General features: G+C 45.2%; 1 protein-coding gene across 4 annotated transcripts in view; it reads right to left on the reverse strand.

Moving 5' to 3' along the window:
• abcf1 (ATP-binding cassette, sub-family F (GCN20), member 1) overlaps positions 1-24,806 on the reverse strand; it is a 112,355-nt gene that overhangs the window by 52,875 nt on the left and 34,674 nt on the right. For all 4 annotated transcript variants that reach the window (XM_084311736.1, XM_084311735.1, XM_084311734.1 and 1 more), the window contains one exon: positions 24,670-24,765. In XM_084311736.1, the coding sequence (XP_084167862.1) occupies positions 24,670-24,765 (96 nt within the window). The remainder of the gene's footprint in view (positions 1-24,669; positions 24,766-24,806) is intronic.

The raw sequence follows: 24,806 nt of genomic DNA on the forward strand, positions 1-24,806 counted from the left end.
GCGCAAAACGGAAATAATTTTATTTGGAAACGCTTCCGTTGACCCTACTGTTGATGCCCGCCTAGGGCCTAGGCCCTCTGCATATGGGCTCCGATATCCGCTCCTCTGTCAGAAACCTTGGAGTAATCTTCGACAGTACTTTTAAATTTGACAAACAGGTTAGGTCGGTGGTTAAAACTAGTTCTTTCCACCTCAGACTCCTGGCTAAGACCAAAGCCTATCTCTCCCAAAAGGATCTGGAGAGGGTAATCCATGCCTTCATTTCAACCCGGCTAGATTACTGCAATGCGCTGTATGTTGGCATTGACCAGTCGCTGCTCCGTCGCCTACAATAGGTCCAAAATGCGGCTGCCCGCCTTCTCACTGGTACCAAAAACGTGACCACATTACACCAGTCCTGGCTTCACTCCACTGGCTCCCCGTCTGTTTCCGCTAGGGCTGGGCGATATGGCCAAAAATGATATCGCGACGATAACGATATCAATAACAATATCATATCACTCGATATTCGATATTATCGATATTGTTATAAGTATAAAAAAAAAATTAAACAGATGTTTATTTTGCAGCAATTCTTTGTCGTTGCCGCCATCTTTAGTGTTACATCTAGGGCAGGGGTGTCAAACTCATTTTCACAGAGGGCCACATCAGCATTATGGTTGCCCTCAAAGGGCCAAGGACCGTATAAATGTTAATGTAATGTAAAATAAATGTAGCTACTCATTTACATATTGTTAAACATGTTGTTTCTGTATTTATTACTTATTCAAGTTATACATATTGCATATGCATTTGCATAAATGTAAAAATATATGTTAGCTTATGTTATTTTAACAAATAATTTTAGTTTATCAGAACCCCATATTACTCCATCAATCAATGATCAAACCATTCAAGTAAATAACAAAGAAGAATATCATCAAATACAAGCTATGACATTAAGTTTGTTCAAAACCTTTTTGTCACAGTCAAGAGGGGCAGAACTAACAACTGTGAGCTGCAAAGAACACGTGGGACAGATGTAGCAGATGTTACAAAAACAAATGGCTGCACACAACCTTGCAGAGGCCATACATCCAACTAATGGAAGATAGTTTAATTAACTTTAATTAACAGATTGCAGAATGGGTACAGTACAGCTCAATACACACAATTGTTAAGGGGATGCAGACCAGAGAAAGACTTTCGACTTGTTTACATCAGGGTCCCCCATTTTCAATTCGTAATGAAATTGCTATTATGTGTCTGCATGAACACACAACTGTAACTGTACTCAAAAATAACAAAATAAGGGTTGTCTCAGTTCACAACTATACTATAAGTTTTGGGTGGGACTTGTTTGCGTCCCTACAGCTTCTTATTCAATTGAGCGAGATGCTCGGTTATGTCACACAGCCAGTTTGCATCTGACAGTTCAGACAATATTTCTTCAACCCTTTGTTACCTATTCCGCCTGGATCTTTTTTGCATTTTGGGCTGTAAAATTGTCAAAGAATGTCTGAGGAGTAAGTGCTTTTGGCTTTTTTCCTTTGTTACTTCATCAATACCTCAGATGTTCAACATACATGTATGTGTAAGAATGTGTAATAACTAAGGCTGTCAAAGTTAAAGCTTATTAAGCATTAACCCACAATTATTTTTAACACTGCTATTTTTTAACCCAATATTAATGTAAAAAAAAAAAAAAAAAAAATTTAGCTGAGCTCTTGGGGGGCCACATGAAATGACGTGGCGGGCCGCATTTGGCCCGCGGGCCGTGAGTTTGACACCTATGATCTAGGGTGACCAGGTCAAAATGGTTCAGTCGCAGGACAGCAGCACTGCTTTTGCGGGACAATGCGGGACACGTAGGGGGACATTTTTTTTTATTGCTAATTAAAATGAAAGAAATGTATTTATTATTTAAATGCCTTTATATCATATTCGACGCAGACGGTAGGCTATATATAGCTCATTTTGTTATTAATCTTATTAAACTCACCTCCGGTTTTGGGGATATTAGCCTCCGGATTCTAAAAAATTAAACAACAGATGTATGTTTATTTTGCAGCAATTCTTTGTCGTTGCCGCCATCTTTAGTGTTACATCTAGGGTGACCAGGTCAAAATGGTTCAGTCGCAGGACAGCAGCACTGCTTTTGCGGGACAATGCGGGACACGTAGGGGGACATTTTTTTTTATTGCTAATTAAAATTAAAGAAATGTATTTATTATTTAAATGCCTTTATATCATATTCGACGCAGACGGTAGGCTATATATAGCTCATTTTGTTATTAATCTTATTAAACTCACCTCCGGTTTTGGGGATATTAGCCTAGGGCTGGGCGATATAACGATAAATATCGCGATATATTTTAATAATCGATATCGAATATCAAAATTTAAAGAAATCGAAAAATCGTTTTTTTTTTTTTTATTTTTTTTTTTTTACCTGCAACAGGGCAGTTTTAAAACCAGAGACAGTGGACAGACTTGTCTTTCTTGCCTGCAACTTAAAGTAATGGCTTTGCTTGTCCAAATGACAATACTGACCAAATTCAGATTTCTTTTTCTCTTGTCCATTTATTTTGTTTGCTTTCTAATTTAAAATACATTTTGAAACCGTCTGTACACAGTAGGCTATGTGTGCTAGCAGAACTAGACTCCAGTCACGAGTCACGGTGCACATGTGCGGTGGTTTGTCCACCAAAAAAGCGCCAAAAGATCGAAAATAAACTAGCAGAGCCAGAACTGTTCAACTCCTCTGGAGCCACAGCCAGCAGAGAAGCCGGTTTACTTTAGCTTTTAAACCAGCTGCAGCCTGAGAGTGTGAGGGGATGTAACACTAAAGATGGCGGCAATGACAAAGAATTGCTGCAAAATAAACATACATCTGTTGTTTATATAAAAAAAAAAAAAAAAAAAAAAAAAAAAAAAAAAAAAAATTATACTTATAACAATTCGATAATTATCGATATCGAGAAATAAAATAAAATTATCATATCGTTATCGCGATATGATTTTTTTCCATATCGCCCAGCCCTATATTAGCCTCCGGATTCTATTGCCCCCTTCCCTCTGGACAGTGTCCCGGCGATACTCCCTGTGTATTCTGTTATTATAACAAACCGACCCTCTAATTCAGTTCTCAATAATAGTCGGGCCAGACTTGCTGAAGAGGCGCTCCTCGGAACAACTATACGTGACGTCCCCCTCTCCTCCAGTTTGGGGATCATCTGAAACGGATCTCAGCCACGTATACTTCTTGTGCCAGTCTCTGTTATTGTTGAGCAAAGTCTATTTTTTTTGCCTCCATTTCCTTGTTTTTCTTATCTAGCTAAACAACTTGTATCAGTAATATTGGCGGTCTTTCTTCTGACTACTCGAGTGACTGACGTCAGACATACTGCTGCCCCGGCCTCGCTCGGACAGGTGACAGGCAGCGCGACTCGCGAGACTCGAGTGAGTTGCTCGGCAGCCTCGGCTGGAGATGCATCCAGCTGCAGGACCACAGCACCGACACTCTCAGGACCGCGACACTTTGTGGACCCAGTCCCACACTCTCCAGACCCTCGCTCCCATTGGCTGATTTGGGTCACATGACCGTCCCACTCCAATTCAGCCATTGGGTGGGACGGTCACGTGACCCAAATCAGCCAATGGGAGCGAGGGTCTGGAGAGTGTGGGTGCGCAAAGTGTCGCGGTCCCGAGTGTGTCGTGCTGTGGTCCTGCAGTTGGAAACTATTGCTCGGCTGCGCAATGCATTGGTTTGTGACGTCGCCCGATTTTTTTATAAGAGGGTATTGGAACGAGGCATTAAATTAACATTTAAAACATTTTTTAAATAATAATCTTTGAAAGATAAAAAATTTAAAAATATATTAAAAACAAAAAAAAATTATCTTTGAATTGCGGGATATTGTTTTGTTGTAGCGGGACGCGGGACAAACGTCCCAATATCGGGACTGTCCCGCGAATCGCGGGACAGGTGGGCACCCTAGTTACATCCCCTCACACTCCAGTTCTCAGGCTGCAGCTGGTTTGAAAGCGAAAGTAAACCGGCTTCTCTGCTGGCTGTGGCTCCAGGGGAGTTGAACAGTTCTGGCTCTGCTAGTTTCTTTTCCATCTTTTGGCGCTTTTTTGGTGGACAAACCACCGCACCATATCATGCACCGTGACTCATGACTGGAGACTAGCTCTGCTAGCACACATAGCCTACTGTGTACAGACGGTTTCAAACTGTATTTTAAATTAGAAAGCAAACAAAATAAATGGACAAGAGAAAAATAAATCTCAATTTGGTCAGTATTGTCATTTGGACAAGCAAAGCCATTACTTTAAGTTGCAGGCAAGAAAGACAAGTCTGTCCACTGTCTCTGGTTTTAAAACTGCCCTGTTGCAGGTCAAATTATTATTATTATTTAATTCCATTTTTTTTTTTTCCAATATCGATTATTAAAATATATCGCGATAATTATCGTTATCGTTATATCACCCAGCCCACTTTCTGCATTGATTTTAAATGACTGCCGACTGTTTTTAAAGCAATAAATGGGCTGGCTCCATTATAACTTGCTGAGCTCCTGCGCCACCACACCCCATCCAGAGCCCTAAGGTCTGCTGACCAGCTGCTGCTGGAGGTGCCCAGGACCAGGCTCAAAACCAGGGGAGACAGAGCCTTCGCTGCTGCTGCCCCTCGGCTCTGGAACAGCCTCCCCCCACAATAGATCTGCCCAGAGGCTTTTAAATCGCTGCTTAACACTTTCAGTGCCCATGACGTCATAACTCGTTTTATCAGCCCAATGCCTGAATGCCCACGTTTATTAGAGTTTTATTTTTTTATTAGCGATCTGAATTCATATTTCATCAACCGAGTCTCCCGTTGGTACAGCAGCCCCTGTTGGAGCTCAGATGTGAAAAAACCGCCCCCTATCGTCTCCAAGATGGTAATGCACCCTTTTGGAATGGACTCAATGAAAATGAATGAGAAAAGAAAAATCCGGAATCCACATTTTACTTCTCAGGCATGTAACCCGAGCCGATCGGATTCATTGTGGACCCTCAGAACAGCGTGGAATACATATGCAGTATGTAGCGTTGGATCAATAAAAGCAATCGATATTTGGAATGGCGATCAGGAATTGGAATAATCTTTTTGGATAACATCTGATCTCAGGTAAGGAATCTATTTTACAAGTCTTAGGATAATCAGACCTGTTTTCACGGAGATATAAGCTTTTCCCCTATGTGTGTGTGTGGCTGTGTGAGCGATCAGGAAATAAGAGAATCGATTTTTCAGATCGCCTATATAGCGTGCATACGTACACATATACTATCGATAATCTAGCGTTTATTTGAAAACGATTCATAAATAGGCCGAAAAATTACAACGTTTTTGTGTATTCTAGAATATTCCAGTAAAGGGCTATTATCACGGAATCTTTATATTTTCCTTGAAAACGAGGGCTTTTCAAAATGCTATAAAACGAAAATGAACCGATAAAAAAACAATCCGTTTCGACAATGTTGACTGCAAACAAGTCATTGATAAGCGACGGGCAGATTAGACACATAGCCATAATTTAAAACATAGATTAGGCGTTTTAACGCCATCATTGAAGTGGGTGGTGGCACTCAAGCACTAAATCGTGTGCCCCCTGCTGGCACTGAAAGTGTTAAAGGGGACATGAATTATAAATGGCTTTTTTCTGTGTTTAGCATGTTTTTATAGTAATAGGAGTTAGTGTTGTCACGATACTGGAATTTCGACACGATACCTTGACAAGTTCGATACTTCGATACCATTTCGATATCAAAAAAAAATATATATATATATATATATATTTTTTTTAAACAAATTTAGCTTTTGTTGCTGGTTGATTCTCCTCAGCTTCTCTCTGGTACTATAAGAGAAGATAAATATAACACTTTTAAAACCCTTTGTTTATCTTTAGATCACACAATTAAAAATAACTGTTCATCTCACTTCAATCATTTTTATTGCAAATGCAGAACATGGTATTTTCTCAAGCAGACAGATGTAAACACTAATCTGTGTTGCATGTACCTGACAAACTGAACTGTTTGTATTACAGTTAGTAACAGTTTCGATTTTTATTTAAAGATAACGAGAGCGAGCGAGCGAGCGAGAGAGAGAGAGGTAGCGGTAGATAGAGAGAGAGAGAGAGGTAGCGGTAGACTAGATAGAGAGAGAGACAGAGAGCGAGGGGGAGAGAGAGAGAGAGAGAGAGAGAGGTAGCGGTAGATAGAGAGAGAGATAGAGAGAGAGGCTATGCTCGGAGCATTTTAGTAACGTTACATTTTCAACAAGATTGCTGCTATTTAAACACTTGATGGAAACGGGGTAACGTTAACCTTATGTCGACTGTAGTATTGTATGACCTCGACATAACATTTAAACGTTAACGTTACTCTGTTTCCATGCAGTATTTATAACGGTGGCCAGCTAAGCTAACTGCTAGCAGTAGCTAACGTTAGCTGGTAGCTGTAACGTTACAACGAATCAGCTGTTGATATTATGCGCCATCAGTAGACAACGTATCATGTATTAAACTAGAGTTAATGGTTTAATGCTTCAGTCACAGTGACGTTGAAAGAGCAGCTGTCACGAACCTCTTTCATTTATTTATGGAGATCCGCGCTGGCACTGCTAAAATGTTTGTTTACTAACTGAAGACGGCTGTGAGGGGGAGTGCTGGACTCGGAGCAGCCGGGGGGGCAAGCGCGCTCTGAACAGCGTGTCATCAACTTGCTGTAGAACACTCGCCAGCTGGTACCGATACTGCAGAAAGTATCGGTATTTCGGGAAATGAGTATCGAAGCCGTTTTAAATATTCAGTATCGATATGTATCGATACTTCGATATTTTTGACAACACTAATAGGAGTTAGTATCAATGGGTCTGTGTCTCTAATTATCATATTGACTCATCAGTCTAGTCTCGAGTTCACAAGATCCTCCCTCACTCAACTAAGCTGTTCTGATTTGACCCGCTCCCTGACGTGAATAGGGTACTGATCTGCATAACTAACGCCCCCTCTATAGCGCACAGTGAAACCAGACACTTCCTCAAACGGGAGGCAGAGGGAGGGAGAGAGAGAGAGAGAGAGAGGGAGGGAGGGAGAGAGAGATAGAGAGGGAGAGAGAGATAGAGAGGGGAGAGAGAGAGAGATCGCTCCGAGAGCCCGCGTGTGTGCGCTTCGAGTCGCGATGCAGGGGGACTCGGGGGGAGACAGAGGAGAGATCGCTCCGTATGAGCCTCTCTCTCTCCCCCTCTCTCTCTATCTATCTGTCTCTCTCTCCCTCCCTCTCTCGAGTCGGGAGCACTATATATCACTGTAATATCTTTGCGCATGCTCCCACGCCCGTATTCAGATCCGTACAATAATGATCACAGAGGTATATATTGTCATTTGAAACAAGTTACCAATGCATTGTCCCAGGGTTCGAAATTAACGCGGGCTTGGGGCAAAATGCCCTCGTAAATTTACCAAATGCCCTCGAAAATCAGTTAAGGGGGGCAAGAAAAGCCCCAGACAGTTTACTAATTATATATATAATTATATATATGATCTACAGTGCGAGCATTTCCCTCGTATTTGCCCCTAATAATATGTGTGTGCGCGCAAACCGGAAAAATCATTTACTCGCAGTGTGCGAGACGAGTGAAGATTACAAAACAGCTCCGCTGTTAACCCTTTAATCGCCAAGGACGCCGTAACACGTCATTGCTCGCCATGCTTAATCTGCCAATATTGAGATCAATATTTCAAAAATCTGTGATGGCAATCATATTTCTCCCGCGGAGACTTGAGATCTACTGTTGATCTCCTCTCAACTCTCCAACGGTTCAAGAGCGCCATCTGGTGGCCGATCGGCGGATCGCCCAAACAGAAAACCGGAAACGGAAACTGGTGCTCATCCAAATTCGGTCCGACCACTCGCTATAGCTCCCGGGACTCCATCTTGACACACTGGATAATCGATGGCTCACCCTAACTCAATAAACAACATGATTTGGACGTATATACTATTATACAACCTGGAGATGGATCGCATATTTCAACATCCCATAATAGCAATATTTTTGCTCCACGCTCATCACCCAACGGCCCGAGGAGACGGGGGTAAGTTTCAGCGTTTATTTTTACCGTGTTCGATACAAACTGCTCTGATGATCATATCACCCACACTACATGAATCATCTAACGTTGGCCACGGAATTATAAACGCCCCCCCGACCCCCCCATCCAGTCAACATCAGATGATAAGTAGTAACTTCTAGAAGCACGTACATTTAAAAAAAAAATATCTGGCGCCGATCTCTATCAAACTGTATTTGATCATCAATATAATGCATTTAGGGCTATAAATCACGTTCTGCAGAATGCTGCAGAAAACGATAAAAACATATTTATACTTTAGACCGTATTTTAGTATGAATATGTGAATGAAAAAGTAGAACGTTGCTACATCCTAAACAATAGATAATTGACGTTGAATGGGCCATAGTAATGTCAATTTAGCAATACAATTTAAAAAGTTATAGCCCTGCAAAGAAGGGAAACTTCTCCATAGACAAATAGAGCTGGCAGAGGATGGTATAAGGATGTACATAAGCGTGGCAGAGAAAGGGTTAATAGTCCCACATTACACAAGGCGCATAAACGTAGAGCCATATGGAATCCGCGATCACGGAATCGCGGACGGAATCGGGGAATTGAGCAATAAAAATGGAATCAACTATAAAAAAAAATATATATATTATTCTTTTTTTTTTTTTTACTTTTTCTTTCTTTTATGTTGTGGGACTTGTACAGCACGTTGTTCAACTTTGTCAGTGCTGTAAAGTTTAAACCTTTTTAAATCTTAGACAAACAAAACACTTTGCTTTCATGAAATATTGTAAGCAGTCATTTGAGGCTTTATAAAAGCAGCACAATGAACACAAATCTGTCAGTGCCGAGTCCGTCCTCATCTTAAATAACAAACAGCATTGCTTGTTGTAATTAACAAAGAGAGGCAGAGTTGATTTTGCAAAAATATATATACATATTTTTATTTTTTTTAATAAATCGAATTTTATTTTCATATTCGAATCCCATGCCCATCGAACGAAGCTTCGAAGTATTTAAGACAGCCCTAATAATGGACTGTTATATCTTATTAAATTGTGGACATTTATTCATTCACACTTATTAGACACTATTTCTGATGGTAAAATGAGCGTACAAAGCAAAATACAGAATTCTGAAATATAAAAACGGAAAAAACGGAATTTGGAAAAAAATCAACTGGAATTTGGAATTTTTTTTTAAGGATTTCATATGGCTCTACATAAACGTCCAATCACAGTAGCGCTGGAAAACAAAGTCGCGGTACCGGCATAGGCAAGTTATACATTCAGAATCAGACAACGCAAAAAATTCAGCCAGCCATGAAGCCCATTCATTTTTATTTTGAGCAAAAGAGACGAGGAGAAAGAGGAATCCGGCTTTTTATTTATATTTTCTTTCCTAATTTTTCTCTGATTTTCTCCCCGTCCCAATTAGTCGTTGTGCCAATTCCCCCCCCCCCTCCCCTACCTGGCGCTGTATGCATGTTCTCCTACGAGTCGGTAGAAGGGCGTCCCGAGTCGATCGCACGCTTCCCCTGAGACGTGCGCCGACAGCCAGTGACGTCTTTTCACTTGGCAGCGAGGGCTCTCATTGGTGAAGTGTAACACGTGGGAGGGCACACTATCTCCACCAAGTCCTGCCCCGCTTAGCAAGCGCCGAGACCTGACCTGTAGGCGTCGCTGTCCACAACGCCAGATTCCCACCCGCCAGCTTCCCCACCCCCTAATACTGCCAAATTGTATTAGTGTGAACGGCCAGCCAAGCTGGTGACAACGCCGGGAGCTGGATTCGAACACGCGAATCCAGCGTCTCCAGCGTTGGTGACGAACGCAATCTCCGCTAGGCCACCTGACCGCCCGTAGGAATCCGACTTTTGAAGTGATATTCGCACGTGTTTTTGCGGGTCCAGTCCCCACGGTATGTTGACAGAATTTGCAAAACACCTTATCGACTGAAGCATAAGTCATTAGGATACTGCTCTGCTCTGAATTTAGGGCTTAGTGGGGAATTTCTTCCGACGTTAAACCGAAGCAGCTAGACGCTTGGACATTTATCCGTGTTGTGTGTAACACGCAGTGGTCCCCGCCTCCCTCCCTCCTTGCAACAAACGTTCCACCTAGGCCTGTCACGATAACACATTTTGCTGGCCGATTAATTGTCCCAGAAAATATTGCGATAAGCGATATTATTGCGGTTTTGAGAGATAATTTTTTTTTAGAAATGTATTTCCCAAAAGTTTTCAATTAACCTTTTTATTTTTTTTTACTAATATAATAGCATAATAATGCAAGGAAACCGTTTCAAAGTGCAATAAACCTTTATTTAACATTGGAAGACATTTTAAATATCCTAAATAAAAAAAATGCTCAGTTTGATTGTTTATTATAAAACAAACTGAAACTGGAAACAAGCCCTCTGTCTGGCTTTTTGTGTCATCCTTTTAACACTATGGGTGCCAGCCAGAAATCCGGAAAATGACTGGATTGCCAGCGCTATTTGTCTATGGAGAAATTCCCCTTCTTTGCAGGGCTATAACTTTTTAAATTCCATTGCTACATTGCCATTATTAGGGCCCATTCAAAGTCCTGTATGTATTGTTCATTGTGTAGCAACGTTAAACTTTTTCATTCACATATTCATAGTAAAGTATGGTCTAATGTATAAGTATGTTTTCATCTCTTTCTGCAGCTTTCTCCAGAACGTGATATATAGCCCCAAATGCATTATATTGATGATGAAATACAGTTTGATGGCAATCGGGGCGATATAAAAAATTTCAATTGGACGTACTTCTAGAATGATCTACGTATGATCTGATGACCGGATGGGCGGGGGAACGTTTATAATTCCGTGGGCAGCGTTATATCATTCATCTAGTGTGGGTGATGTTCATCATAACAGTTTATATGGAATGCGATAAAAAATAACGCTGAATCTGACCGTATCCTCCTCGCGCCGTTGGGCGATGAGCGTGGAACAGTCATTTACCTATTATGGTATGTAGAAATATCAGGTCCATTTCCAGCTTGTATAATAGTATATATGTCCAAATCATGTTGTTTATCGAGTTATTGGCAATCGATCGCTATGTATTGTGTCGAGATCGAGTCCCGTGAGCCAAACAGAGTGCCCGGAAGTAATATGGTCGACCAGCACAACCTCTATAGCACTTCCTGTTTGGCTATTGCGCCGATCGGCCACCAGATGGCGCTCCTGAACCGCCAGAGAGCTCAGTGGGTCCTCCTGGTGGATCTCAGGCCAGCGGAGGGGAAATATGAATCCGATCCGCAGATTTTTTAAATATTGATATAAGGACGCTGTACAGCGTCCTCCGGCAACTTGAGCATGGCCGGGAATGACGCTTTAAAGCGTTTTCCGGCAGTCAAAGTGTTAACATGTACATGTATTATTAATGTACCTTGCGGTACCATGTACAAAATGTTAATAAAGTATGAGGAAAAAACTGTGGAAACGTAATAAATAAAAAGGCAGTGAAACAATAATCAAATAAACACCAAAATATATACTATCTCTATTGGAACGGAGACTTCAGCACAGGATAAACTAGGGATGGGCAAAAATAATCCAGATCGATTGATCACATGATGTACTCGAGTACTCGTGGAGGAAAACGCTGTACAAAATAAAACGTCTTTTCCGGTGTTTTAGACTTTTATTTTGAAACCCACCCACCGGTCCGGAGCGGAAGTATTGTTGTTATTATTCTAGCAGAACGTATTGAGCGGACAACTTGTCTCGTCCGGTTCTGTGTTTTTGAGCTAATGATAAAACAAATGTTGAGATTGTTGGTGAACAACTAACTTTAGGTTAGTTTTAACGTTGGCTACTAACGTTAGATGCAGCTACTACAGGCAATCAACGATGAGGAGGAAGCGTCAAAGCCGGATATAATAGAATAGTAGCCCTGTGGTGCGTAGGCACGACTCGAAACTACCGGTTATAATAAATGTATTCATGTTTAACTTGTCCCTGTGTCCAGTCCTTTGACTAGCCTCACCCGTTCATTGTAAACAATGATGCATGTAATTGTATTAACGTTATTCTGTGTTGTAGCTATGCTATACGTTGTATTTCGTTTGTTAGCTATTTAGCTAATGTTGATAGCATCAACGCTAGATCTTTAATCTTTATTTAGCAGTCCAGTTTCTCCAGGCAGTAGCGAGTAACTACTCAGGTCTAAAAATAGCTACACTACAAAGAACGCTACTTGGTTAAAAGGAGCAACACTATTGAGAAATGTAGTTAAGCTATGTGGCATTGCTAGTGCCCCACGGAGCTCCCGTGCTGTACTCTGTAGTAAGGCCAGCGGCCCCCCACACGGAGAGTGACTGACAAGGGGTACTGGTTCCGCCTCATTAAAACAAACGCGCAAATAGCAATTAATCGCGCCCGTCAAAATCATTGCATTCATTTTAATTATCGCGCAGATTAATCGATTTATGAATTAAATAATTGTATAAAGAATTTTAAATGTTCTGTGATCTAATAATATATTCCATTACCTTTCCTATCTGTATCAAAGTCAAAATGTTGGTATCATAACACTACAACATACAAAAGCAGGGGGGGGCAGGTGGCGCACGGAGATTACGTTCGTCACCAACACCGGGAGACACTAGGATTCGCCTGTTCGAATCCAGCTCCCGGCGTTGCCATCAGCTTGGCTGGCCTCTCACACTGATACAATTGGCTGTATCAGGGGGTGGGAAAGCTGAAGGGTGGGTCCTGGGCGTTGTGGACAGCGACCCCTACAGTTCGGTCGGGGCGCCTGCTCAGCGAGGGTTGGAACTGAGGAGAGATAGTGTGGCCTCCCACACGCTACACTCTCCCCGGTGAGAACCTGCGCGGCCAGGTTGGCCTGCCCCAGGCTGCACATGCGTCGGAGGAAAGCATGTGACAGTCTCCGGTCTCCCGGACCAACAGTAGGGGAAAGTACGCAACAACCAGGAAGGGTGGGATGGCAGAAAAATCGGGAAAAAAAGGAGGGGAAGAAAGATTAAAAAAGAAAAAAAAAAAAAAAAAAAAAAAAAACATACAAAAGCAGCTCGACAACCGATATACTTTACGCCTAGTAGGCATGGGCCAATTTGTGATTTTGGTGGTATGTGCTATTTGCACAGATGTTTGGCCCTTGAATGAATGAATTAATGAAAACTTTATTAACAGATTGCAGAATGGGTACAGTACAGTACGGCTCAATACACACAATTGTTAAGGGGATGCAGACCAGAGAAAGACTTTCGTCTCGTTTACATCAGGGTCCCGCATTTTCAATTCATAGTGTGCACACGCACAGTATAATATGCATGTGATAAATAGTTAATAAACTCTGTGTTATAGGGCGGCTACGTGGCGTAGTGGGCAAGGCGCTCGCCACGAATGCGGAGACGCTGGGCTCGCCTGTTCGAGCCCAGCGCTCCACATTGCTTTCAGTTTGCTGGTCGTTCATACTAATACACATTGGCCGTATTAGGGGGTGGGAAACTGATGGGTGGGGATCGGGCGTTGTGGACAGCGACTCCCACAGGTTGGTTGGTGCGCCTGCGCAGTAGAATCAGGAAGTGTCGGGGGCAGCGTGAGCCTCCCACGCGTTACTCCTCGCCACTGAGAGATCGAGCTGCGCAGGTGAAAAGATGCGACTGCTGTTACCTCAAGTACCGGAGGGGACTTGTGCTATGTATGACTTAGTCCACATTGCAGCCGGCTTGTGGGAGGCAAGAAACAGCGTTCGTGACAGGGGAGGGTTGAATTGGATGATACGAAATTGGGATGGGAGAAAATATAGAAAAATGGGAGAAAAAGTGGATCAAAAAATAAATAAACTGTGTTACTTGAACAATTTTCACTGTGCTCCTAAATTTCTTTGTGTGCTCCTAAATTTTTATTTCGATTTTATTTATTAACATTTTATTTAGGAGCACATGTGCTCCTTGGGAAAAAGGTTAGCGTAGAGCCCTATATATGGAGACATTAACATTACGTTATCAAACATAGGGACGAAGACTGTAAAAATAATCTTTGTTAATTATCATAAAAATTCAGTGCCCCCGAAATACAAAAAAAGCCCCCAAAAATCAATTAAGGGGGCAAAAAAAGCCCTTGAAAAAAAATGTTAATTTCTAACCCTGCATTGTCCCGTGGGATTATGCCCCCCCCCACGGCGAAATTAATTAGTATCCCCCTTAGTCTCTCTCTATCTCTGTCTGCCAGTCGCAGACTGTGTGGATGACTGTCACTCAAAGTGCTTATGGGCGGAGCCAGGCCAACACATTACAGAGGTGTTCCATAGACTCACAGGAATTGTGTAAAGTTGCCCAAATAGTGCTAGGAATAGCAATGCATGTCCCCTTTAAAACACACTTTTTCCCCTGGCCTTTGACCAGTTAGCCTGCCACCTGTACATTATGTTTGCCGTTACTCTGGACTTTTTATACATTTTTTCTTGTCTCTTTTATATTGCACCTTGCTTTTGTTTTCTTAGTGTACTATACCTTTTTCTGTAATTTGTGTTTTTTATTGTGTTGTGGTGACCTATATTAAGAGACATTCACCAAGGTGGGCTTGTGCCTTTAACCCTTAGGGGTCACGCTGGAGCTTTGAACCCGTCGGCGGACAACAAAAGAAATTAGAATCCCTCTTAAATGCTCAAAAAGGACATCTTTTCAGAAATCGATAAAAATAGAAAAATTGCCATTTCTAGTGCTTTGACATGTAAGGTATACGTCCCCCAACTTGCTAAACCTAATACGAATTGTAAATACGTTTAATTCTTGCTAGATGGCATGATTGTAATAATCTCCATTTGCGATAAGAACTACAATCGCGTCACGAAACGCACATACATGGACGCGCGCACACACACAATAGCGGCGTGTGCGCTGTGAATAGGTGTTACACTTACACCCCCACAGAGGCGTGAGACTGGTATCAGAGCCTACCCCCCCATCCAAATTCTAAACATAATAATGTATGAATTATCTGTTGCAATAATATCCACGGGACTCGACTTTTTGCAGTCGTTTCTCCTCTCCTGCGTGAGGAGTCTGAGGACATTCGCGGACATTCTCTCAGATAAAAAAAAAAAAGCTTACATACACATACACACACTCTCGCTCTCTCTCAATTCAAATGGGCTTTATTTAACATTAACTACTGTATGGCAGAGTGCATCTGTGTATACGAGGTATGAATGATCACTGGCTGCTGTGTGACGAGTTTGCTCATCCGCGCTGTCGCGCTATATAAATCCAAGTCATTATTATTATTATTATTAAACACGGACCGCTTTAGTTGACAAAATTACATACATTTCGGGTCATTTCATAATAGCAGTGTGGACCAGCTCTGTAACCAGCTCTGTAACAAGTACAACGCATCTCGCTAGTTGACAGCTTACGCATGCACCCGCGCTGTAGTAAACACGGTGCTTTAGTTGACAGCGTTCGATGCGCTTTGTGAAGGAAAGATGACGTCGCCTCTCTCTCTCTCTCTCTCTCTCTCTCTCTCTCTCTCTCTCTCTGTCTGTCTGTCTGTCTGTCTGTCTGTCTGTCTGTCTGTCTGAGAACCCAGGTTGCTTTCTAACCTATATATATCTCTCTCCCTCTCTCTCTCCCTCTCTCTATCTATATCTCCCTATCTCCCTCTCTCTCCCTCCATCTCTCCTCTGTATCTCCCTCTCTGAGACTACTCCCGGTCTGAGTCATGTAAATCACAAATCATGTAAAACCCAGATTCGGCTCAAACAAGGGACTAAACACGTTTCGCAATTATGCCACAACAATGTGGAACGCCCTACCCAAAGCTGTAAAGGAATGTAAATCACTACCCACCTTCAAAAACACTCTCAAAGAACACCTACGGGAGACTGCAATTCAAAACTGGCCCCTACAAATGTCCTAACCCAGTTGTACAATAAAGACCAAGCATGGCTATTCCAATGTACAGCCCCACCCAACCCCACCCCACCTACCCAACCTCCTCCAATGTACAGTTTCCATGTCAAATGTATGTCAGTACTCCAATGTACAGTGTCCCCCCCCCCCTACCCAACCCCCCCACCTCCAATGTACAGCCCCACCCCACCTACCCAACCTCCCCCAATGCACAGTTTCTATGGCAAATTTGTAATGACTGTACCAGAATGTTTGATAGGACATTGATTGAAAACTATCGTCTCAAATTTGACAATTGATGGCTTATTTTGAAGGTATGAATCTGTAATTTTATATTATGTAACAAAAAAAAGGGGGAAATTCTCAGGAGGAGGAGCTATTTAGGTTAGACTATTTGTTGGGGTGTTGCTAATTGGGCAATTCAGTTAATTCTCCTCAGATCATTCATGATGGAACATAACGTGATGAAATCATGATATTGTGAAAAACAATTATATCTGAATTGGTAATAACAAGCACATAACTCGCATTTCTCAAAATATCTGATATATTGGAGGCTGTCGTGTCACAAGTGTTAATAATCTGGTAGATCCTGATGCCCATTTGGCCCAGTGCAGTTTCTAACAACCCACATGTCTGTTTCCATCAAGGCAGCCTACCTTCTGTAAGAGAATCGGCTGGGTTTTCATGGAAAAGCCATCCATTCTGGCTGCTCAGTCCTGATCCAGCTATAAAGACCACAACATATCTAAAGGCTCACTGTGCATTACACCTCATAGTCCACTGTCCATGTGCCTGACATTTAAGGTGTGTATGTGTGTGTGTTTTGTGTGTGTGTGTGTGTGTGTGTGTGTGTGTGTGTGTGTGTGTGTGTGTGTGTGTGTGTTTTCAAAATATATATCATTTGAATATTCATATAATATGTACACTTAAGTAAACACATTTAGATGGTAAATCAGACTACAGCTTTGCTATTATGGAACAAAATGTAAAATATTGTAATGTAATGTATCAACAAGCTTAACAAAATAACTAATACTGTCTCATTCGCTAAATGCATCATGTAAAAGAGTTCAGTTTTATCAAAAGCCTTCTCACTATCTTTTTTTACCCCAGGAGGTGAAGAAATTCAAGCTATTGCGATGCTATAGCAATATAATAGTGCTAGCAATTGTTTTATCATTATAATACTTTTTAAACCGATGTAATACAGTTCTTAGCATAGCTATTGTGTTATTTTGTTAGATGATAGTTTACTTTCTCAGAAATCTAACATTAGCTACTAGCTAGGCTTAGTCTATTCAAAATCATTAGATGTCTGTGGGGGGCGTATTACCCCAAAACAGGAGAGGCATCTTCCCTCAAAGGTCCTATTCTTACACTTTCATGGATGACAGTATGTCGGTTAGTATGTTGGGAGTTGGATGTGTGTCTGAAATCTTATACACCAGAAGGTCTTACAAGAGGGTACTACCAAAGTCTGTCTAGAGAGAAGATGGTTCACTCTGCTTCATTGTTGATAACAGGGACTAACAAGATGAACAAGATCTGTGCCCTATCTCTTTGAATGGGGAGTACTCCATATTTAGTGATAGAAAAATGCCTTTTCCCCCAAAGTAGACCAGCTTCTATGCATGCGCCACCTTCCTTGTGTGATATTCTATTCCAGTTGTCTTTGGTCTTGTTTTCTCTGGTTATGATCATGTTATTAGTGTGTGTGTGTAAAAAAACTAATAATATAATTATTATAAATGTCGCTCTCTCTCTCTCTCTCTCTCTCTTGAAATCTACAGTTACACATTTAGTATGTATTTAGTGAGGTAAATGAGGACAAGACATGTTTCACAGACACACACACACACATACACACACACACACATACACAGACAGACAGACAGACACACACACACATTTACATTTACACATTTACACATTACATTTACATCTAGTCTAGTTTGCTTATTTTTTTTTGATATGGTACAGTACTGTAGATACAGACACAGACACACACACACACACAGAAACACACACAGGCTAGGCCTCCTGCTGGGTCCATTCACTGGAATAACAAAGGAATGACTGGGCCTTTGCTCAGGTGTGAAATGGTGCTAGTGACAATGATCACATTGAATTCTGGGAGTGTAGTTCTCTCATCAGATAGCTGAATGAACTTGGATCTAGTTCAAAGTCCTATACTGAAAAGGTGTTAGGATTTTACCAGAATGTTTGATAGGACATTGATTGAAAACTATCGTCTCAAATTTGACAATTGATGGCTTATTTTGAAGGTATGAATCTGTAATTTTATATTATGTAACAAAAAAAAAGGGGGAAATTCTCAGGAGGAGGAGCTATTTAGGTTAGACTTCTAAGGGTTAAGAGTGTGGGGTTGTACTGTTTAGGGGACAGGTTAAATACCACTTCCGGTTCCGGGTTAACTTTGTTGTCATTTGTAAATGCTATGTGAGTGAGAAGTAAAGTACCTCAACTCGAACCACGTCTCTGGCTCGCTACTTTCTTATCGCCACATTGGTGACCCTGTGAAGAACATTTGTAACGTTAACAGCATTTAGCATTATGTCTCAAGACAACGGCGTCGCGCAACCGCAAGCTCCCGCGCCGAATGCTAACGACGCTAACATGCTACAAGCGAACATTTACACTGCGACCGTCAAGTTGCCCGACTTTTGGCAGCATAATCCCCGGCCGTGGTTTCAACACATCGAAGCCCAATTCCAGCTGAGAGGAATAACACAGGATATAACTAAGTACTTCCATGTTGTGGCGGCGTTGGATGCTTCAACGACGGCACGGGCGATGATGCTGTTGGAGGATCCGCCGGCAGCTGACAAGTACAATGCGCTAAAGACATTCCTTCTGAAGCTATATGAACTGTCAGAACTGGAGAAAGCGGACCGCCTGCTGTCCCTCAACGGCCTCGGCGATGGCAAACCGTCGGAGTTGATGGAAAAAATGCTGGCTGTACTGGGATCAGCTGATCCCTCTTTTCTATTTACACACATTTTCTTGCGACAGCTTCCAGTGCCTGTGCGCACAGCACTGGCGAGTTCCCTCCTCTCCTCCACCAAGGACTATCGCGGCCTGGCTGCAGAAGCGGACAGGGTTTTCCTGGCCAACAGGCAGCAGCAGTTTGTACATGCGCTGCTGCCCCACCAGGGCACCTCTGCCCCACCACTGGAGGCCTATACAGACACCGCTGCTGCGGTGACAGCCCGACGCCAACCCGATGATGGGCTCTGCTATTACCATGCCAGGTTTGGGGACAGGGCCAAGCAGTGTCGCAAGCCATGCAGTTTCAAGGGGCAGGGAAACGCCAGGGCCGGCGCTCATTAGTGGCTGTGGGTGCCGGCCATGACTGCAAGCTATTGTTTATCACCGACTCCTTGTCTGGCCGGCGGCTGCTGGTGGACTCGGGCGCGCAACGCAGCATCCTGCCGGCACAGGGCGTGGACACCATGGACGGCAGACACGGGCCCCAGATGGACGCAGCGAACGGTACGCCCATACGTACCTACGGCACCAGGTATGTGGAGGTGTGTTTTGGGGGGCGCCGTTTCGGCTGGGGTTTTGTGATGGCTGCGGTGTCCACGCCGCTCCTGGGAGCAGACTTCCTCTGTGCTTTCAGCTTACTGGTAGATGTTAAAAACTGTCGCTTGATCGATGCCCTCTCTTTTTCCTCTTACCCCTGCACACTTGGGGCGGTTGGGGGGGGCGGAGCTCTCTGCCTGTTGAACACACTTGCCACCGGGGACCCGTATGAACGCCTGCTCGCCGGTTTCCCTGACCTCACCACACCCACGTTCTCATCGGCAGTGGCCAAACACGGTGTGGAACACCATATTACCACAGAGGGCCCCCCAGTCTATGCCCGGGCCCGGCGCCTCGACTCAGCCAAGCTGGCAATCGCCAGGGGGGAGTTTTCCACCATGGAGCGACTTGGCATTGTGCGCCGCTCGAACAGCCCGTGGGCTTCTCCATTACACATGGTTACAAAGGCTGGCGGAGGTTGGCGTCCATGCGGCGATTTCCGTCGCCTTAATAACGCCACAACCCCCGACCGGTACCCTGTTCCGCACATACAGGACTTCTCTACCCACCTGGCAGGGGCTGTCATCTTCTCCAAGGTGGACCTGGTGCGCGGTTACCACCAGGTGCCGGTCCATCCACGGGATGTGCCAAAGACAGCTGTCATTACACCCTTTGGGCTTTTCGAATTCCTAAGAATGCCTTTCGGGCTCATGGGGGCGGCGCAGACGTTTCAGCGCCTGATGGACTCTGTGCTCCAGGACATGCCATTTTTGTTTGTGTACTTGGATGACATTCTTATAGCCAGTACGTCCATAGAGGAGCACATGACACACCTCCAGCAGCTGTTTGAGCGGCTCAGTAAGCACGGCCTCATCGTGAACCCAACCAAGTGCCAGTTCGGGCAGTCCTCCATCACTTTCCTCGGACACCATGTCGCTCCACAGGGAGCCACCCCACTCCCCGCCAGGGTGGAGGCCGTGGCCAGTTTTCCTCGTCCCCGCACCGTACGGGCTCTACAGGAGTTCCTGGGCATGGTGAACTTTTACAACCGGTTCCTTCCCCATGCTGCCCACCTCATGCGGCCCTTGTATGAGGCCCTGCGGGGCAAAGTGCCCAAGGACGAGTTAGATTGGTCCTCGGAGATGGACAGCGCTTTTGGGGCTGCCAAGAACGCGCTAGCCAACGCTGCTCTGCTGGCGCACCCCTCTCCCACTGCCCCGGTCGCCCTCACGACAGACGCCTCTGACTATGCAGTGGGGGCGGTGTGCGAGCAGTGGGTGGGCGGTGCCTGGCAGCCACTGGCCTTTTTTAGCAAACAGCTCCGCGACAACGAGCGTAAGTACAGTACTTTCGACAGGGAACTGCTGGGTCTGTTCCTCGCCACCAGGCACTTTAGATTCCTGTTGGAAGGCCGCCAGTTCACTGCCTTTGTGGACCACAAGCCGCTAACGTTCTCCATGGCCAAGACCTCGGAGCCGTGGTCGGGACGTCAGCAGCGGCAGCTATCGGCGATCTCCGAGTTAACCACGGACATTCAGCACGTGGCGGGCAAGGACAACTTTGTCGCCGACTGCCTCTCTCGGGCGGTCATCGGGTCCGTCCACTTGGGACTAGATTATGCCGCCATGGCGGCAGACCAAGCCACGGACTCGGACATTCAGGCCTATCGGACGGGTCCTACCGCACTGCAGCTGGAGGATGTGGTGTTCGACACAGCTAACGCCACTCTCCTCTGCGACGTCTCCACTGGCCAACCGCGCCCTATGGTGCCTACGGCCTGGCGGCGCCGGGTTTTTAACATGATCCACAGCCTTTCCCACCCAGGTGTGAAGGCCTCGACTAAGCTGGTGGGGGTCAAGTTTGTGTGGCCTGGCCTCCGGAAGGATGTTAGGACCTGGGCTAGCTCATGTGTGGCGTGCCAGCGTGCCAAGGTGCACCGCCATACCAAAGCCCCTTTGGCACCGTTTATAGTGCCGGAGAGGCGGTTCGACCATGTGAATGTGGACCTGGTGGGCCCCCTGCCCCCCTCCCATGGATATACTCACCTCCTCACCATGGTGGACAGGACCACCAGGTGGCCGGAGGCTGTTCCACTGTCCTCCACTACGGCAGCGGAGGTGGCCCGGGCGTTCATCGGCTGCTGGGTGGCCCGTTTTGGCACACCGGGGGACATCACGAGCGACAGGGGCCCCCAGTTCACTTCGGAGCTCTGGACTGCAGTTGCGGAGCACCTGGGGGTGAAGATCCACCGCACTACGGCGTACAACCCGCAGGGCAACGGACTTTGCGAGCGGTTCCATAGGGACATGAAGGCCGCTCTTCGGGCTGCCCTTACGGATGGCGCCTGGGTTGACCGCCTCCCGTGGGTCTTGCTTGGTCTTCGTTCTGCCCCCAAAGAGGACCTCCAGGCCTCGTCCGCCGAGCTGGTGTACGGCCAGCCGCTGCGGGTCCCTGGGGAGTTTCTTCCGGGGGCCACAGCGTCCTGGTCCGTCGCCTCCCATCGAACAGCGTCCCGGGGTGTTGCCGATGCCCTTATTCCCATTCCAACATCCCGCCACTGCCTTCCCCAGTCCTACGTCCCCAGGGACCTGCCGTTGGCCAAATATGTTTTCATCCGCCACGACAGCCATCGGACCCCGCTGCAGCCCCCTTATGACGGGCCTTTCCGTGTCCTGGAGGCAGGCACTAAAAACTTTGTTGTGGACATGGGAGGCAGGCCGGAGCGGGTCACTATAGACCGTCTTAAGCCTGCTCACTTGGACAAGGACGAACCAGTTAAGTTGGCCCTACCCCCGCGGCGGGGGCGCCCCCCGGTTTCGGCTCAGACCCCTGCCCTATCCTCTGTTCCGGCCTTGGCCCCTTCCGTGGCCCGGCCGCTGGTTCCACTTATCTCCCTTAATCCCCCTCTGGTTAAGCGCAGTCGGTTCGGCCGCTTGATCCGTCCCCCTCCACGTTGACTATTTCATGCTGTGATCTGTTCACTGATGGACTGTTCACTGGCTATTAATTAGTTGCAGTTTTTGTATTGGTGAATTCTGGGGGGGGCCTGTGTGGTGACCTATATTAAGAGACATTCACCAAGGTGGGCTTGTGCCTTTAAGAGTGTGGGGTTGTACTGTTTAGGGGACAGGTTAAATACCACTTCCGGTTCCGGGTTAACTTTGTTGTCATTTGTAAATGCTATGTGAGTGAGAAGTAAAGTACCTCAACTCGAACCACGTCTCTGGCTCGCTACTTTCTTATCGCCACAGTGTCCTACTTGTAAAGCACTTTGGTTGGCTTTTAGTCATTGTAAATGTGCTATATAAATAAAGCCGACTTGACTTGAGAATAGAAGTAAATGCTGAGAAGAGAATTCAAATCCATGGAAAGGAAGGCAAGCAAGGGCGTAATTTTGTTTTCAATAGTGGAGGGGACACATTTGGGCGCGTGGTCACAGTGGCGTCGTTTCAGTAAAAGCCAAGGTATGGCAAGGAGGGAGGGTGGCTCTTGCGGCCGGTGCTACATATAGTTGTAAGGTCACGGGGGTGGGGGGTGAAGGGGAAGGGCTCTCTCCCCCCCTTCGTAGATTTTTTTTCAATCAGTTGCGCAATAGTCAATTTTGGTGAGTTGTTTCTATACAATTCACTTATGACAAGTCATAACACCGCATGAGTCTCGGAACGTGCGTACTACGTTGTGTGTGTGAGTGAGTGAGTGAGTGAGTGAGTGAGTGAGTGAGTGAGTGAGAGAGAGATATCGCACTATTTATTATATACAAAGCAGGCATGGCCAGCACCCTCATTTCACTGTCTGTATGTGCCCCCAGACATCATATTTGAAGACCCTGATCAGATAGGCCAAAGTTATTTGCTTGACCATTTACATTGGCCTGAGCTATTGTTATGCAAAGACAGGTAGCCAGGTGCGTACTTGGCGGCTTGGTTGTTTATTCTGAGACAAAGAGCAGCCACCTCTGTCTGGCGTTCAACTACAACGCGGCAGCGCGCGTCACAAATTACACGCAAATTAGATGATTTTGTCACAAGCCAATGGCTCGTCCCTCACCAAGTACTCACCTGGTCTTTGCATAACAATATAGCTCAGGTCGTCAAGAGACCCGAGCTCAGAGGGGGAACAAGCAGCCGTTTTCCGTATGGTCCTAGTGCCGCGTCGCGTCTCAGTTTATTATCGTGTAACATTGTTTTGGACTGTAAAAAAGTGCGGGGGACAATAACTGCCTTCTGAAACCATGCAGGGGACATGTCCCCTGTGTGTCCCCCCCGCCCCCATAATTACGCCCCTGAAGGCAAGAGACCCTAGCCAGCTACGGTTTATAAAAAATCATTACAGGCAGCTGCCAGGGTTTCTGTGGGGGTGAGGGGCAGCTACATTTGATCTAAACGATTGGAAACTACTGCACAAACCTGAATGTCTATATATGTGAAGCATCTCCCTGAGCGACAATGTCACTGACTCACTTATGGTTAGCCACTCTGCCCCCAGTGGTGGCTCACGTGCATTACACATTGACAAGTTTGCTTTGCATAGGTAAATATATTCCATCACATTTAATCGGTAAATATATTCCATCATACGTTTTTTTTTTTATCCACTTTTTCTCCCATTTTCTATATTTTCCTCCCATCCCAATTTTGTATCATCCAATTCAACCCTCCCCTGTCACGAACGCCGTTTAATGCCTCCCACAAGCCGGCTGCAATGTGGACTAAGTCATACATCGCACAAGTCCCCTCCGGTACTTGAGGTAACAGCAGTCGCATCTTTTCACCTGCGCAGCTCGATCTCTCAGTGGCGAGGAGTAACGCGTGGGAGGCTCACGCTGCCCCCGACACTTCCTGATTCTACTGCGCAGGCGCACCAACCGACCTGTAGGAGTCGCTGTCCACAACGCCCGATCCCCACCCTTCAGTTTCCCTCCCCGTAATACGGCCAATGTGTATTAGTATGAACGACCAGCTAAACTGAAAGCAATGTGGAGCGCTGGGCTCGAACAGGCGAGCCCAGCGTCTCTGCATTCGTGGCGAGCGCCTTGCCCACTACGCAACGTAGCCGCCGGTAAATATATAATTCTATTGCATAATGATTACCTGCTGCTTCTTCTTCTTCTTCTCCTTCCTGCTCATGTTGGCGAACGGGTCGTCGTCCTGCTGCTGGGCCTGCTGGGCTATATTGTCCTCGGCACACTGACCATTTAAAACAAAGTGACAAAGTCAACAAGTAGGTC

The sequence above is a fragment of the Notolepis coatsorum genome (assembly GCF_963971535.1).
Source record: "Notolepis coatsorum genome assembly, chromosome: 4".
Classification (NCBI taxonomy): Eukaryota; Metazoa; Chordata; class Actinopteri; order Aulopiformes; family Paralepididae; genus Notolepis; species Notolepis coatsorum.